The sequence below is a fragment of the Phalacrocorax carbo genome, chromosome 20 (genome assembly GCF_963921805.1).
Source record: "Phalacrocorax carbo chromosome 20, bPhaCar2.1, whole genome shotgun sequence".
NCBI lineage: Eukaryota > Metazoa > Chordata > Aves > Suliformes > Phalacrocoracidae > Phalacrocorax > Phalacrocorax carbo.
In genome coordinates, this window is record NC_087532.1 from 616,676 (window position 1) to 632,346 (window position 15,671).

Genomic DNA, 15,671 nt, shown 5'->3' on the forward strand with positions numbered 1-15,671 from the left:
CTGTTGCCAAAGACAGCCCTTCCGTTCCTTTCAGGGAGACGAGCACAAACGTTTGTTTCAGTCATAGCCCTTGATGCATTATTCACTTACACACGCTGAGAACAAATGACCTTAAGGTCCTCCACACAGGGTTAGACCTTGAGATCAGCCAGAAACAAACACAAAATCAGCTGCACGTGTGTGCACAAGAATGTTCATCTCTCTCTCCTCTCCAAAGCTCAGGTAGTTCCTCATGTGCTTCCATGGCTCATTAGAGTAACAAGTCCGTGCGATGTGCTTGGCAAGGCCATTTCGGACGCCAGCTGCCTTCTCTCAGTTGTTACAGTCTGGGGAAGGAGGAATGTCCACCAAACTGGTTGGTCATAGTTCCAAGTCCAGAACTAGCACAACCTACCTTGGCTCTAGAGTAGGTAGAGCCTACCTGCTCTATGAAGTGTCTTCAGGAGCACTGTCTGGCTTTCTAGATCCTTCCTGGTCCATAAAGATGATGAGATTGTGTGCAGATGAGGACAGAGATAACGTTTTCAAGGGCTTACTGAAGTAGTGTGTGAACTCCACTACATATGGCTAATGAACTCATTCTCTTCCTCAATATAAGCTTTTCTACCAGGAGAAAAAAAGGCCCTAATTAACTGAATCTTACATACCTGAAATCATACATAATTTTAACAGTGACATATAGGTTATTACAGCAAAGTGATCTATGCAATATTATGGACGCTATCTGAACACAGATTTTTCATCAAACGTGCCAGCAAAGTCCCAAATATTTTCATTTAATTCGTTGTGCAATAAACTGATAAGAGAGCAGCCATCTGAATCGAAGTGCTGCTGGTATCTTTCAAGTTTCCCAGCTCCCCACTGTTTAAAAATCAAAGCTCTAATCACTATTAAGGCACAGAAGTACTGAACCGCAAAGGATTCTATGTGTGTACGGTACAGGATAAACTGACTCAGTCTTACCTTTCCAGGGGCACAAACACAGAGCTACCTCCAGCTGATAAGCGGCGAGAAAGCAGATGTGCCAGGAGTTTTTGCAGTCTGAATCATGAATAATTTTTAAGGGAATACTGATAAAAGCTGCTGCTATTCTGATGTACGGTGTTTGGGTTTTTTTGTTGTGAGGGAGGTGAAATAGGAAGTTCTTTAAAAAAATCTTCATTGTCATTCCATGGCAGACGGGGGTCTGGCTCAGTTAAATGGGTTAATGTGATGATTTGGCATGCTTAGTTATATGCAGAAGTAAAACTGTAAAGAACATATTCAAATATCCTGTTATGGATATTCAGCAGATTATACATCCACCGTTGCTATGGCAAGCATCAAAAAACAAAACAATTCAGACAGTTTTAATAGCTATAATGACAATCTTGGAACCCCATTTCTTTTCAATTGTTTGCACAGAGTTTCTCCGGGACTTAGAAGCAAGGAATGCCAAGTGTTTTTCCAAAAATACTCTTAAAAGCATGAATAGAGACGCTTAAAAACCCCCTCACAACGATAGAAATTAAATAGTTTTGCCCTTTACTCTCTCTGCTTGCAGAATCAAAAGCTATTTCTTCTAGGAATAAACCCAAATCTAACCAAGTCAACGCATACGGATAAATCCACAGTTACTTCACAATACTCCACTGCAGCTGTGAAGCACAATCTCCAAATCCCAAGTTCATCAAAACCAGGTAAATATCCCAAAAACATGCACTTCTTCAGAAAGGCTCTCCAGAGAAGTATACTGTTTAGGGCTCTGCCATCCAAATAACTTGCCCAAAAATGATGTCTGGAAGTTGAAGAAAAGCCTGGGTTCCCCTTGGAATGGATGAAGCTGCATGCTCCCCTAGCAGGAGGCCAAACTCGGTCATCTTCCAAATTCTGGGGTTCACATACACCCTTCTCCCCATTCCGCAGTCTGAGTCACCCTTCTGCAGTTCTGAGCCCATTTATTTCCCTCAGAAATACAAACACTACATTCAAATAATCTCTAGTAAAACTCAGTTGGCCATAGGGAATTTACACCAGACTAAGCCGAAGCATAACTTCAGAGCCTAAGCCACTTTAATGGACCCTGGAGGAAAGATGTTCTTGCTGTGCAAAGCCTCATGAAGTTTTTGCAGATATTTAAGCCAGTAGCCTCAACACTAAGCACAGTATTTACCCACTTAACCAAGAACAAGGGCAAAAGTACTTTGTTCCTCCACACTGGCACTGAGTCCAGAAGGGAGCCAGTGGCTGCCGGCAGGGGTTGCAGTGCTGAAGCCCCACTTATTCCAGGGCAACCTCAAACAGACTTACACAGGTGCCAGCCGCCAGCATTTTGCTGCGGCCAGCAACCCCAGGGGGGAACGCCTGCCATGCCGTGCACTGCGGCACGCCTCCTCTGCCACAAGCCCCATGCTCCCTCCCCTGCGGTCCTCGGTCCTTTATTCCCCTATGAGAACAGGCCAGGTTCATGCTCCAAGCACCCTGGTGGCACTAAGAAAATAACAATTATTTTGCTCTAATATACACCCATAAGCCAGTTAGAGGAGGAAAAAACTGAAATATGAGGTAAATTAAAGCTTCCGACTAAAGGGATTTACCAGTAAGTCACCATAAAATTCAGATAATTTATTTTTTCAATTCTGCAGCAACTTTCTCCAATTCGTTTGGATTAGCTATTAGAAATTATGTCTCAAAAATTAAAGAAAATGTCTATTGACCATTATATCAAATTCTAATTTTAGCCAGGAAAAAAGAATAATTAGGCTGTGATTTACTCTGGTAGTCAACTTACATTAAAAATTTTTCCCCCCTTTCATGTAATTCTGGCAAAATCAAATAATATATACAATGCTATAAATGCTGGGCTAGATTTAGTAAAGACAATTTCCTACAGTATATTAGGACATTTCTCTTTGCTTTCTGTTATAATAAGACAATCGAGTTATTTAGTTTAAGGAGGTAATATGATTGTCATCCACGGTAGCCTCAGTTATAATTTCAGTGCAGTCTTCAATAAGGTACAAAGAAGAATTTGTTGTCATCACCCTGTAACAAGCCGTACACCCTGGCTGCTGCTCTCTGGGAATGTTTTTTCCCCCACATTCTAACCCCTCTCCCCTGCTAGCATGCGAAACCCCACTTACTGCCCAAGAAGCAAGAAGAAAGTGTAAATCCTACAAACAATCAGTCACGCAAAGCTATGGCGCACAACGTTGGCACGCGGCTGGCTCTGCTCTGGGCCGCGGATGAGCAGGTCCCAGCTCGGGACCGGCCGGGAAACGCTGCTCGACAAAGGTGGCAACACCAGCTCACTGAATCCCAGCCGACAGCGTGTGCAGACACCCATAGAGCCATCGATATGACTTGAGGAAAAGACCGTTCTCCATAATTCTTATTTTCCCCTCAACATGTACAAGACAGCGTAATCTTCAGGTTCGGTTGATATCAGATCTCTAGTGATAGCTGAAGCAAATAATAACGGGAAAGTATGTTTAAGTCTAAGATCCCTAAAGGTACGCTCCTACATTTCTGTTCCTACTTTTAAACAAATATCTTTTCCAGGATACTTAACTCCTCTGCAATTGGACTGCTGTCTATATTAACTGAATAAATACGGATCTAGGAGCCAAACTTTAGTCACCAGGGTATGAAAATGTCAGCCTCAGGCACCGAGAACAGAGGAGTGAGTAATGGAAGACGACGACAGAAGAACAGAAGTAGAGCCAACGGAAAAGAAATAGATGATGGTAACAGAGGCAGAAGGTGTTCAAAGCCATGGAGATTCAGGAACTGGAAGCCAGAGGCAAAGTCAAAATTAACTGAGTCAGTCGCTCCCGAGGAACTTCTGAGGGTGGCACCACCCAGCCTCTGCCCCTTGCCCAAAAACCTGTCCTGGATTTACCACACCAAGCCCTCATTCTTGCGCTCCGGTGACTTATTCCATGCCTGCCTAATGTGGAAGCATCATGAACAAACAACAGAGCACTCACGCTTTCAATTAAAAAGCACTACTGTTGAAATTGTTATCTCAAATCTTTAAAGGACCCTACCATGACTGGGTTCCGCTGTGCTATAAATTTACAATGAGAAGGACCTTCCCAGACCTTTTGCTTCATTATTTATGAATAGATAAACCAAATGAAAGTACAGTTCCAGTATCGCAAACCAGAATCAATCCTGATTTCCTTACAGCGGTACTAGGGCAGTGCAGCTACTCCAGTTGTCTCTTGGGTGTCTGTCCAGTGCCGCCTTACACAAAACCTTTCTCCCCTGTCATCTCAGATACGCAGTGGTTCTTGTAAACAAAAATGATTGTTTTAATATTTTCTCATTAGTTTTAGCTGTTGAGCAGTTTTCCTTCTAGATTTTCCTAACCCTTGTCTAACCATTAAAACAATTCTTTCCCATTTGACCCATGAGGGTTGCACGGAATGAGAAACATATACAAACAGTTTATGCAGAAAATACACAGAAGGAGCTAGCCTTTCTTTAGATGGTTTCATTTGCGAGTTCTTGACTTTCCCCAAACTTCCTCCCCTGAAGGACTGGAGCAGTACGCTTGGTGTGGGTTTTTTTTTTTGTTGTTGAAGTGGAGTAAATCAGTTCCTACACTCTCAGTAGCAGAGTGAAAATTAAGATGTAAAGGAGTAAAGAATGCAGAAGAACCCTATTATTCAACAACAATACAATTTGCTGCTGATCTCCAGTTGCTAAGACAGGCATGTCAATTATTTATAGAACCCAGAGCATTAAACATGAAGTATTTCAGCCTGGGACAGCACGAAGGTAAAGCCTGATCCTGTCAGAACTGTGGAATTGTAGGCAAGGACGGAATATCCCTACACAGATTACCCTTTTTATTGAACTATAAATTGAAAAAGATCCTTATGAAGTGTCACTTTCAGCGTTAAGTAATATGCATTCTCTTTTTTCAACAGCGCCAGTTTAACATTTAGCTAAAGGGCTATTTCTGCCAGGGAAACAATGCATGGTATCTTCCAAAAAAATCTAAGTTAGCAGAACCTCACCTGAGTATTTACATGAAGTCCAGGACCTTCTCTTTACCCATGCTCGCATCTACAACCAGCCCATCACACATATTCTAATATTTGCTCCAAAAGACCACAACTTTGTCATTCTCAGGGTGCTGAAACGGTCTCACCGGGCACCACCGAGCAACGCAACAGCACTGCCCCAGGATTAGATACATGCTACCAACTCACCTATAGTAACCATAAACACAGCTTAAAATAACTTCCACTGACTCCTTAGAGTGGGAGACACATTCAAAATTAGCAAGTGCTCCTAAAGAAGAGAATTATGCATAAAATTACTTCTTTTTAGCTGGTAAGAGAACTATTAATATTGGAAGTAGCTTTTATACTTGAAATGACATCTTTCATCTTCCATCACTGGGTAAACAGTAAAACCTGTGACCTAGTGCTGCACAATGTCAATTTTTATAACACCTCTTCCTGCCTTAAAAAATTAAGTAGATTTATAATAATATTAAAACTAGAAGTTAATCCCTCTGTAGGATTACCAATTGATGAAAATCAACTAGAAGTATAAAAAGTAAACAGATCTTAGCTGCAGAAACTAGTAGGGGATCAATGGAAGCAGGCAGCCACCTGGATGACGAGCCTGAAGAGGACATTTCAGAAACGGATCTGCAAGGCCGCCTGCGAATTTAAGTGCTGATTAGGAGAATAATCTAAGGACTGCACTTGCTTCTGGTGTATTCAGCATGAAGCCCCTACAGCTAAGGTGAAAGTCTGGGGGATGAAATTATGTCCCCGACCTCGAGCACCATCACAATCCGAACAATTATGTTTTGCCTGAATGACACAAAGGTGTCAGTGCCAGCACTGGCATTAACGGACTACAACGGCCAGCGTTACGCGACACAACCACGACAGAGGCTTCCAGTTACACAGCTAACCACGAAGTTTCAGCTGTGAAATCAGAAAGAACGTCAAGGCTTGCTTTTAACAAATGGCTTATCACCATCTATAACAAACCCAGAATTCTGGAAATAAGATATTTCCCGCCTCATTTGGCCATTTGTTTGCTCAGATGACATTGCTTCATTTCTCATGCCATTGAAGATGCCAGAGGCAAAAGGCCTCTGTGTATGTGTCGTCATTACTGGGAGGCTCCTTGCACGTGGAATCCCACACAGCTCTGTCCTGCTCCCTTCCTCACATAGGATACACTCTCTCTCAGTAAGGGAGGTGCCAAAGTGCTATGGTTCTGGGTGCCAGCAATACATGAACAATGTGGTTTACACCTCTCGCACACTGAGATTTACATGTCTCGCATCTGAAGTTTAAATCCAGTATCATTAGTCAGCTGACTGGATACCCGAGAAAAATGAGCACAGGGTGAGAAGCACCCACTTCAAGTTTAAGCCGGGTCAGAGAGCAGTGACAGCGGAAGGAAGGTGAGCACTCTGAGGCGTACGCTGGGCACACAAAGATACCTTCTTAAAACAAGAACTGTGCCTCAGGTCCGTTTTGAACTCAAGTGTTTTCAGGCACCTGAGCCAAACTGCCCTTCCCCTCTGGAAGCCTTTCCTCTCATACATGGATCGTGCAGCCTGGGACTCTCGATCTGCCCAGACCAGTACGCACGTATGTCAGATCGGCCGCTCTTCAGAGACAGGGCAAGCCGCTTCTGTTAACCTGTTCCTTTAGTGACGGCAGCTACAAAGTAGTACTAACGCTACACAAATAGCCCAGTGGCTTGATATGGACAGCAAGAGGCTTCAACAACTAAAATAAGATGCCTTTAGCAGCATGCAGCAGTTACTTGGAAAACACCTATGCAAACTGCACATGGTGGAAGGCCTCTTGAAGGCACCAGGGAGAAGCCCGCCACCACTGAAGACTTTGAGACAGACTGAGAAAGACAGAGCTCTCTCCTCTGCGGAGGGTCCAGGAACTGCAGCTGAACAACACCTCCACACTTGAACCGTCAGTGCTCTGGGCCATATGACGTGCTGACAAGCGCTGCGAGTCTCTCTCATTTCAAGAACACACGTAATTTTTCCCCAAGTCTTTGCCTTGGAGTCAGGCAGATAGTGTATTTGACTTTTTACATGGTGTAAGCCCTATAATGCATGCGAGGAAGGTTTCACTGGTGTACAGACTGAAAAGAGTTTAATTAATCCCAAAGCATTCACTTCTTCGGGAAAAGAAGGCACACGACTACCTTGTGCTTACTGAACCAGACTCTTAGAGCTACTGCACCTCAATCAATGACAGTTTTTCTCCCTGAGGAATTTTCATTCACAGTGGCCAGGTAGGTAGTTCCAATAAAAATGGGTTTTCTATAGGCAACAATGATTAAGAAATGCTGAAAACACTGCTCTATCCCTCAGCAGGAACAACTGGTGTGATGGCATTCAAAGAAAAATATCCCAGATCACAATGGGGACTTCTCAGTATTTTCCTCCTTGTGCACTGACTCTACAGAAGCCCTTGTTTACTGAACTACTATAGACAACTCATTAGCCACACTAATCCCATAAAGCAAGCGGTGCATTAGTGGTAGGCATCCCCCACCTACTGCGGGAAAAGCTACACTTTCTCCAAAAACACCTCGTATACTTTATGCCAGTCTGTTGCCAGCTTTTATTCAAAAAGGGTGAATTTTTAATTAAGACAACTATGGTGGGAAGCAGACAAATCGTGTGGCAGATATTAATACACTCATGATAACTTCCATTGAATCAAACTTTCAACTTACATTCCCAGTAGTGATATTTGAAAGTTTATCTGCACAAAAGGCGCTTGTATGGTTCGTAGCAAGTTTGTCGAAAGGAAGTATCTGGATTAAAACAACCAAAGTTGCAGTGAGAGGTTGTCCATGGCTCGTCTGAGGAACTAATCTGTACTAGTCAAAATCGTCCACAATTTCTTGTGGGGTGGAAAGCTAAAACAAAATCAGAAGCACCCCACAAAACAGAAAACCTTGGAGCCCTACCTTCCAGTAACAACAGCTGTAACAGCCACCAGTACGGGATATGGAACCTACTAGAATGCATTGATGGGTCAGAGGAACATTCTGCGCCAAATCAAATATTTCAAAGATGGAGGAAATCTAACTGCATCTCCTCCAACTGCCTTGCCTCTGACACCAAAGGTGAGATTTTCAAATACAATGACTAAGAAATTATGCCTGACAAACCACTTTAAGATCAAAGTATACAAGTGAGTGATTCACCTTCCTTTCTTGTATGCTTGCAAGACATAGGGTAAACACGAACATAATACTGGGTGCTTTGAAAAGCTCCACCTGTGCCCGAGTACAAGAATTTGCATCAAGTGGTAAGATGAGGCTACACAACCCTAAACGACTGGATGCGACTCTTAGATAAGCATCCTCCTTTACTAGCTCGAGAGCTTCTGTCTATCAGACCATGTCACCTGAATGACTAACTGCACGCTAACTCCCACTGCTGCCATCTCTCACTGACTCCAGCAAGCTAAAGCATTAGCAGGACAGCAAGCAAAACAGCATACATATTTCCCAGTGCCATGGAAAACCTGAATGCCGACAAGACCAAGGGAAAAAACCAAAAAAACACAAGTTGGTCTATAGGCAGCTGTCCTCAGGGCTGCATAAGTACCACGTGCTGGAAGGAAGAAGAAACAGCGAGGAGTTGGCAACATTCAAAGCACAACGCCCGCAGAAGTGATTATGCTGATGTCAAATCTGGTCCTATCTGAGCTTTCCAGCCACTGCTGAGTTGACAGCACGTGCCACGATGCCGGAGCTGGCAGAGGCGACGCTGAGCACAGCTAGAGGCCACTAGCCACCTTAAAGGAATATAGCACCACACTTCTTCCCTCAGCTCACCTTTAGTGCACAAACAGTAAAATAATATCTACAGAGTGTTCTTTGATGAAATCGCAGCAAATGCTGAAAAGCAACTCCCCGTTCCCCGTTTCGCCCAGCCTGCCGTGATGCCGGACTCGCAGGGTGCTGCGGTCCACTGCCGAGCTGTGCTGGCGGGGCTCCAGGGCCCCGAACAGCGAGCCGGAGGAACAGGTAACAGCACAAGTCCTGGCTCCGGGGAACCGGCACAGCCGTAAGGACACAGCTCCTTGCCAATGCTGACTGCACTCCAATTTTAGCAGACATAAAGCTTTCCAGATTGATGGTGAAGAATTTTGAAACTCAAAGAGCAAAACAGATTTACATCCAAGTCTATAGAAATAGCTGAATAATACACCAACATCCTTAGCATACAGATATGTGGAAAAAGAATGAACAAAACTATCAGACCCCCTAAAATAGGGATTGACAACACCAGAAACTTAGAATCATACAATCATTAAGGTTGGAAAAGACCTCCAAGATCATCAAGTCCAACTGTCAACTTGCTAATTACTATTTTAAGTATGCCTGAATTCTCAACTCTGGTGTTATTAAACTAAAGATAATATCATCATATATTTTAACTATACAATAACTTATGCAAGTCACAACCATCTCAGAAAAATACTCTGTATTTCATGATATTTACACGATACTTCAAACATGGTTACATTTCCCAAATGACACAGGACAAATTACTACTTTTTCACAAAAGAGTTGAATCCGGTGGTGTTCTCTCCTGTGACATCATGCAGCCTAAACATAACAAGGATTTTAGGACATCCTGTAGCATCCAGAGCAGCTCCTTACTGTAGCAGCAATAGGAATGTGTTTTGCTAAATGGAGGCAAAATTAAACTGTATAACTGAGCCCAAATAATATTCTCACTGACAAAGTAGAGGTCATTGACCACTTCCCAGAGAACTGTTCTACTGGAGGTAAGTTGGAGGCTGATTCTGGAGAGCAAAGAGCTGGTAGGGAATACAGGTTCCCAGCTCCCAGCCACCAACACTGCCCAAAATCCAGGGGGCTGTCCATGAAAATGTTATCTGTAAGTAATTCCTATATGTTTCTCATCCTCAGAGTGTAAAAGGGTGGCTTTCTGGCAAGCTCTACATGTTCTGAAAACAACTTCTGGCAGGTGATGGCGGCGTCCTAACGCAGAGCTCCGTCCCCATGACGGGCTCTTCACGCTCACAGCTGAAAGGATCCAAAGATCCTTCGGTGTAAGGACCTTTACAGGCGCTGGTGTAAGCTATGCTCTGCAGGAAACACGCTTTAGTGAGAAACACGGAGGTGCCAAACTCGTCCCAGACACGCGCTGTGCAAACAGGATTACTGGATATTTCAGAAGATTTCCTAGCCTGAAGAAATAATTTCTGACACTGTCAAATGCACTAACAACCTTCAGGGAAGGCTGTGGCATTACCACATTCAAAAGCCTTAACCCTGCCCTGCACAATGCTCCGTGTGACAGACCCTGTCTGGGTCATAAGAAACAGTTTAAGCACATAAAAATTACAGCTGGCACTAACACCTAAGCTATAGTAAATTCCTCCCTGGTTGTTGTTTTGAAGACTACGCTTCCAGCGGAATAGAACTGTTATTTTTATATATCAGCCATTCACACCTCATCCTGCTCTCATGCTGTCAAGATCTTCTTGCCACAGAAACGCCCTTCTGTCCCATACACTCGCTGCCAGGAAGAGCCAAGAGGCAGGGGGCAACAGACAGACAATTAGTACAAACCCAGAACTCTTTCAAGGAGAATGTTTGCTTTTGACTTTTAGGGGATTAAATTCAGACTTCCATAAATAAGCATGAAAACATCCCAAGGAGAGCTACGTTACTAATGAAGATTTTCTTGCTTCTCGTCAGCTGCTTCAGCTACTTCTGCTGCCATTGGATGAGCGTAATGACGGCATTTCTACTGCATGGCTCTCTGCAGGTGTGATTAAATCTGCCTCATACTTCCCAAAGTCCCCAAGTGGACTATCATGCCTCAGTTACAGAGATAATTTCTCAGAATGAAAGAGTCAATAAGAAGTGATTCCTCTGGGCATCTCAACAGCATTAACACAAAATGCAGTGAAAAACATCAGAGTAGCAGAAAACAATTTCATCCTCGTGGAGGCAACTTGTTTGCAACACATTCCAAACATTTTAACCATGTGTACCTGCCCGGGTTTGAGTCAGAAGACAGTACCAGCAATGGCTGCACTGAACCGTCACCTCAGGAGAATGGCACTGGCTGCAAATTAACTGGTTGAGTTCATCTCTTATTTCTCTTTTTGTTCTCATCACAAGACATGGCAGCAGACAACCTGCTATGATTGCTAGACTAATTTGGCAGCGTGAGCTGCAGGTTGGGATGAGACGGCTGCTGAACCGCGAGCGTGTGCATGCAAGGACACATTTGAAAGTACGAGTCTCGCACGGGTTTTAGGTACAGAACGATGCAGCTTTGGGGAAGACCTAAGCATAGAAAGAGCAGGTCAGGAGTGAGAGGCGTCACTGGGACCTCATGCAAAATGGAGGAGGGGGCAATTCGGAAAACTCAGCTATGGTTTGAGGGAGTGTGCCATTTGCCTCATGAGGGGAGGTACCACATGAAGTCCCGCAGGCTCCGAAATGCACTCAATTAGCTGTTCCTTTTACCTTTTTGTTCTACCCAGCATTTCTTCAAGAGCACTGTCATCTCTGGCTTTGGCATCCTACTCATCATCTATGAATTCATGTTGCCGTTTCCTCCCTGAAAGGAAAAAGTCCCATCGTCAGTCATTTGCTACACTGTGGAAAGGACAAATTTGACAGAGTATTTTTGCCACTGTTCAAGTTCAAAGACCATTGCTCCCTGAGCAGACAGTACTGCAAGCTGTGTTCTCTGCCACGGCAGCATTCATCCAAAATCAACCAGCCTGCATTGCCTCTAGAAACTTACCCCGAATTTACCTGTAAGCAGCTGAAAGGCTGTCCGCATCTCAGACCTGCCGGGAAAGAAAGAGCAGGGCTACGGCTCGCCCAGAGTAAAAAAATTCCCAGCAACAACAGGAGAGACTTGTGCCAAGCAAGTATCTTTATTTTATTTTAAAACATTCTGAAAGTGTTAATCTATATGAAAAAGAAGTAAAACAGCACTGAGAAAGCATGCTTAACATTAGGGAAGCCTTCATTTCATATCACATGAGCCAAATTTAAAACAAAACTAAACACAAGTGTACTGAGCAGAGACAAAAAAAAAATCAATTTTCTCAAAGAGATAACATGAGGGACTCCCACAGGGGCTGGCAAATTCTGGAAGAGAAAAAGAGATTATATTTTATGGGAAAAGATTCAATAACCATTCTTTTCCCATAAAGCTAGTGATGGAGGATTGTCACTGCTCCATAGACACACTGCGCACATTTCAGGACAACAGTAACAGAAAATCAATAGCATCTTTTATACGTGAAAAGACATTATCTCTATGGAGTCCTAATACTAACAAATGGGACCGAAGAAGACCTTTACTAAAATTTAGTAGTCAGCATTAATCTGGCTGATAAGAGAAGGGTGGCATGCTAGTCTACATCCTTGGAAATTTTTTTTTTTTAAAGAAATAACTCTGCCGAGAGCTTCACCCTCCACTGAAGCCAAAGAGCCCCCAGATGACACTACATTAAAAGTCTAACAATGTTGAACCCTGGTGCTGTCGCCCGAAAGCCCCACCGGCATACATTTCCTCGCTGGCTGATGGCTGTAATCATTAGGAGGCAGGAGCTTTATCAGGTGGTAATTTGACAGCTTTGACAAGCTCAGCTGAATTTATGGCACTTTCTAGTTTTTCCCTCCATTGAGCTGAGATGGAACTAAAGTTAATATTAGCAAAAACACTTTGTGCGGGGGCAATTTTCCAGCGATGACTACATGATTCCAGTTACTAAGAAAATCTGCTAAACAAGGCCTCCTCACGGTCCCTTGCCACTACCACCAGACCACAGCAGATGGTTCCCCATCCAACCCACTACCTTAGATGAAAGGTTCCATAGATGGAAGGTATCTCTGGTACCTCTGGCTCTAAAGCAGCAGAAGCAAATCAATTCTGGAACACCTCGGCACCTTGCAGAGGAGTCACTAGTGTCCCAGAGAAACACAAGCACAGATGTTTCCCTTAGCTTAAAAAAAAAACAACCCACTTTTCGCTCCAAACCCAGTTTTCCAGACAGGGACATTCAGAGTTTGCTGCCCCGTTTTCACCACACAGCACTGTTCACTGGTGCCTAAACTCAGAAACACTGGCGCTTCAGGTGCACCCTTCCAACATGTGCAGACAGACTGCGCAAGTCCTCCTGACGGACCCTCCTGAAAACCCTTTCAAGCACATTCTGCTACCCACTGCTTACCCAGAAGAAGCACCTAACCTGAGTTCAGGCACTCCACACCTCAAGCTAAGAAGGGTGATGTTCAGGATCATTACGCTCAACTCCCTTTCTGGGTGCAGGCTCCGCATCTCTTAACAGAGTGCATAGTTTCTCTTCCGTTTATCAAGAATCTAGGATGCTCAAGCTGAGGGAAAAAACCCAGTAACAGTGAGAATTTCCTGTATTTCCATGGATCATACGGTCCACTCTAAGAAGGAACCCAACCAATTACGTCTGAGAAGTACTGGTAGGTTGTGACCTCTGGGCAACACCAGAGCTGTATCAGGACACTAGTAAGGCTACTCACAGTTTACTAAAGGAGCACACTACACACACTGGAGCACAAGCCGCAGCGTCACATGTCTGACAGCCCACGGGCCGACTAAACCCAGGATCTGATTCCCAGGGTCTGCTTCTCTCATAGCAAAGACCACATCCCCCACAGCACCACGACACTTTCTTCTGCAGCGTCAGGGATCTGCGAGTAGCGATGTGGGCAAGGGGAACGCTGAGCCCTGAACCAAAACTTGGCAAGTCAGTAAAGCACAAACAAGTACTTTCCTTTTTATTCCTTTCTTGCTTTTTTCTACCCTCGGATTGCTTTTTGCCATAAATGTAACATTTCCTCTGTTATAATTTAGGGTTTTAAAGAGTTCTCTCTACATGCTTAGAAAGCACAGCTCATATTTAGCTCCCTAAAGTCATATTTCTCTCTTCCTATATTTCCCTGCCAAGATGTGACATCTGTGGACTGTTCCCAAAAAATTCCCCTGAATCATCTGATGCATGCGAAACAGCGGCCAGAGCTGGCAACAAGCAGCTGTGTCTTTTAGGAAAGTGTGAGATCAATCTGGTAAGGGGAAGGATTCCCAGGAACTCTGCCACTAACATCCCCGAGGAACGCACAACTCCCAGATCACGTTAGAAAAAGAGCACAGTTACGACAGGACCAAAATCCATGGGAAATCAACGTTGCCACGGCAACTGACATCCGCAGAACTCGGGTCTTCTTTGCATTTTTGCACAGACTCAATGGCCCCCAAACCACATGGAAAAAAAATAGCCTGGCAGGTGGGTTCACTCAGGAAAAGCATGCTTTTATGGGTGATTCCCCATAAAACAGACCCATTTCTACGTGGTTTCGCAGAAAGTGAGCTTTTGTGGACCTCTTGTTCCAAGCACTGCATCTCGCTTGCTACGAGTGCAGAGGAACTTCCATAATACGATCAGTACTTCCCTGTTAACTGCCCTTAGATCAGAAAAAAACTTATTAAATATTAAAACATTCCTGTTTTCAAACAAAGGTTATGTGAAGATAAAATCCAAAACAGATTAGCTGAGCTTTGGAATGGTTTCAGCCTCATGCTAGACTGTGTTGGTGTTAAGAAATGGTGTTTCAAAAGCTTGTCTTTGAGGACAGCAGTACTATAAAATTACTCCAGCATCCCCTACATGATTATCCGATGCAGTCACTGGGGAACATCCAGCCATGAGCAGGAAGGGCTTTACGTTTCTTCCTGGCTACCTTATCACAGCGATAAAGCCAACAAACACCCAACCTGTCCGCTTGATAAAGAGACACAGGTTAAAGCACAGACGTGGAAGCCCTTCTGCTAAAAATTCTGTCTGCTCCCCACACTTCTGGGGCATTTCCTTCCATTTCGTTACTGGGGAAGCCTCGGCGAGTGCCCTCTCGTGGTTAACCCACCATCAAGACCATCTGCTCTGTGGAGGGCAACACAGCATGAACTCTAAGGCCATATTCCCTGCTCTGCGGTGCAAAGCCAAAGCAGTTCTGTTGACCCGAAGAAAACTGCTCCAAGCTTATACTGGTAACAAACAAGAACGAGGGGTAGCCGTGGTTTGCTCCCTGCTAGCTGCTCTATGGCAGCACGTTGAACGCTGCTGAGCTGATCTTTTGCTCGCCTCCGTACCTGTGCAGGTCAGGAGATCTGACCTCACGATACTGCACTGTAGCAGACTGCAAGGTTTCCCGGGTAACCTGTGCAAGGCAGCGGCCGAAGGGCCGGGAGCTACTCGTGAGAGATGCTTTGGCCACAAAATGGTGTGGAAATGATCCTCTTGTTACGACAGGCAAGAGGCCACAGGACAACACACGCGACTACCACCATTCAACGTGCTTGAGGGACAGACAGACTGACAGACAGCCCGCTCTTCCTGGGCAGGTCTCGAGGAGACGCCGCAGCCTCAGCCTAACCCCCGCGGCCGCTGCCCCGCAGCGCAGGGCCCGGCTCCGCTCCGCCGCCGAAGCTCCCGCCGGGCGCTGCCGCAGGAGGCCCGCCAAGGCCGGCGGCACCGCCGCTCCTCCGCCCGCGCTTACCTAGGAACGGAGCGCACAGAGGCCCTGACCACCCGCGGCTCCGCCGGCCCGGGGCCCAGCCCGCCGCA

General features: G+C 44.8%; 1 protein-coding gene across 1 annotated transcript in view; it reads right to left on the bottom strand.

Annotated features, from left to right (window-relative positions):
* The window catches only part of CAMTA1 (calmodulin binding transcription activator 1), a 321,453-nt gene extending 305,877 nt beyond the window's left edge, over window positions 1-15,576 (bottom strand). The window contains exons 1-2 of the mRNA XM_064470376.1: window positions 11,804-15,576; window positions 11,521-11,614 (exon numbers count right to left, since the gene is read on the bottom strand). Of these exons, the coding sequence (XP_064326446.1) occupies window positions 11,521-11,587 (67 nt within the window). The 5' untranslated portion in view covers window positions 11,588-11,614; window positions 11,804-15,576. The remainder of the gene's footprint in view (window positions 1-11,520; window positions 11,615-11,803) is intronic.
* Between the last annotated feature and the right edge of the window lie 95 nt (window positions 15,577-15,671).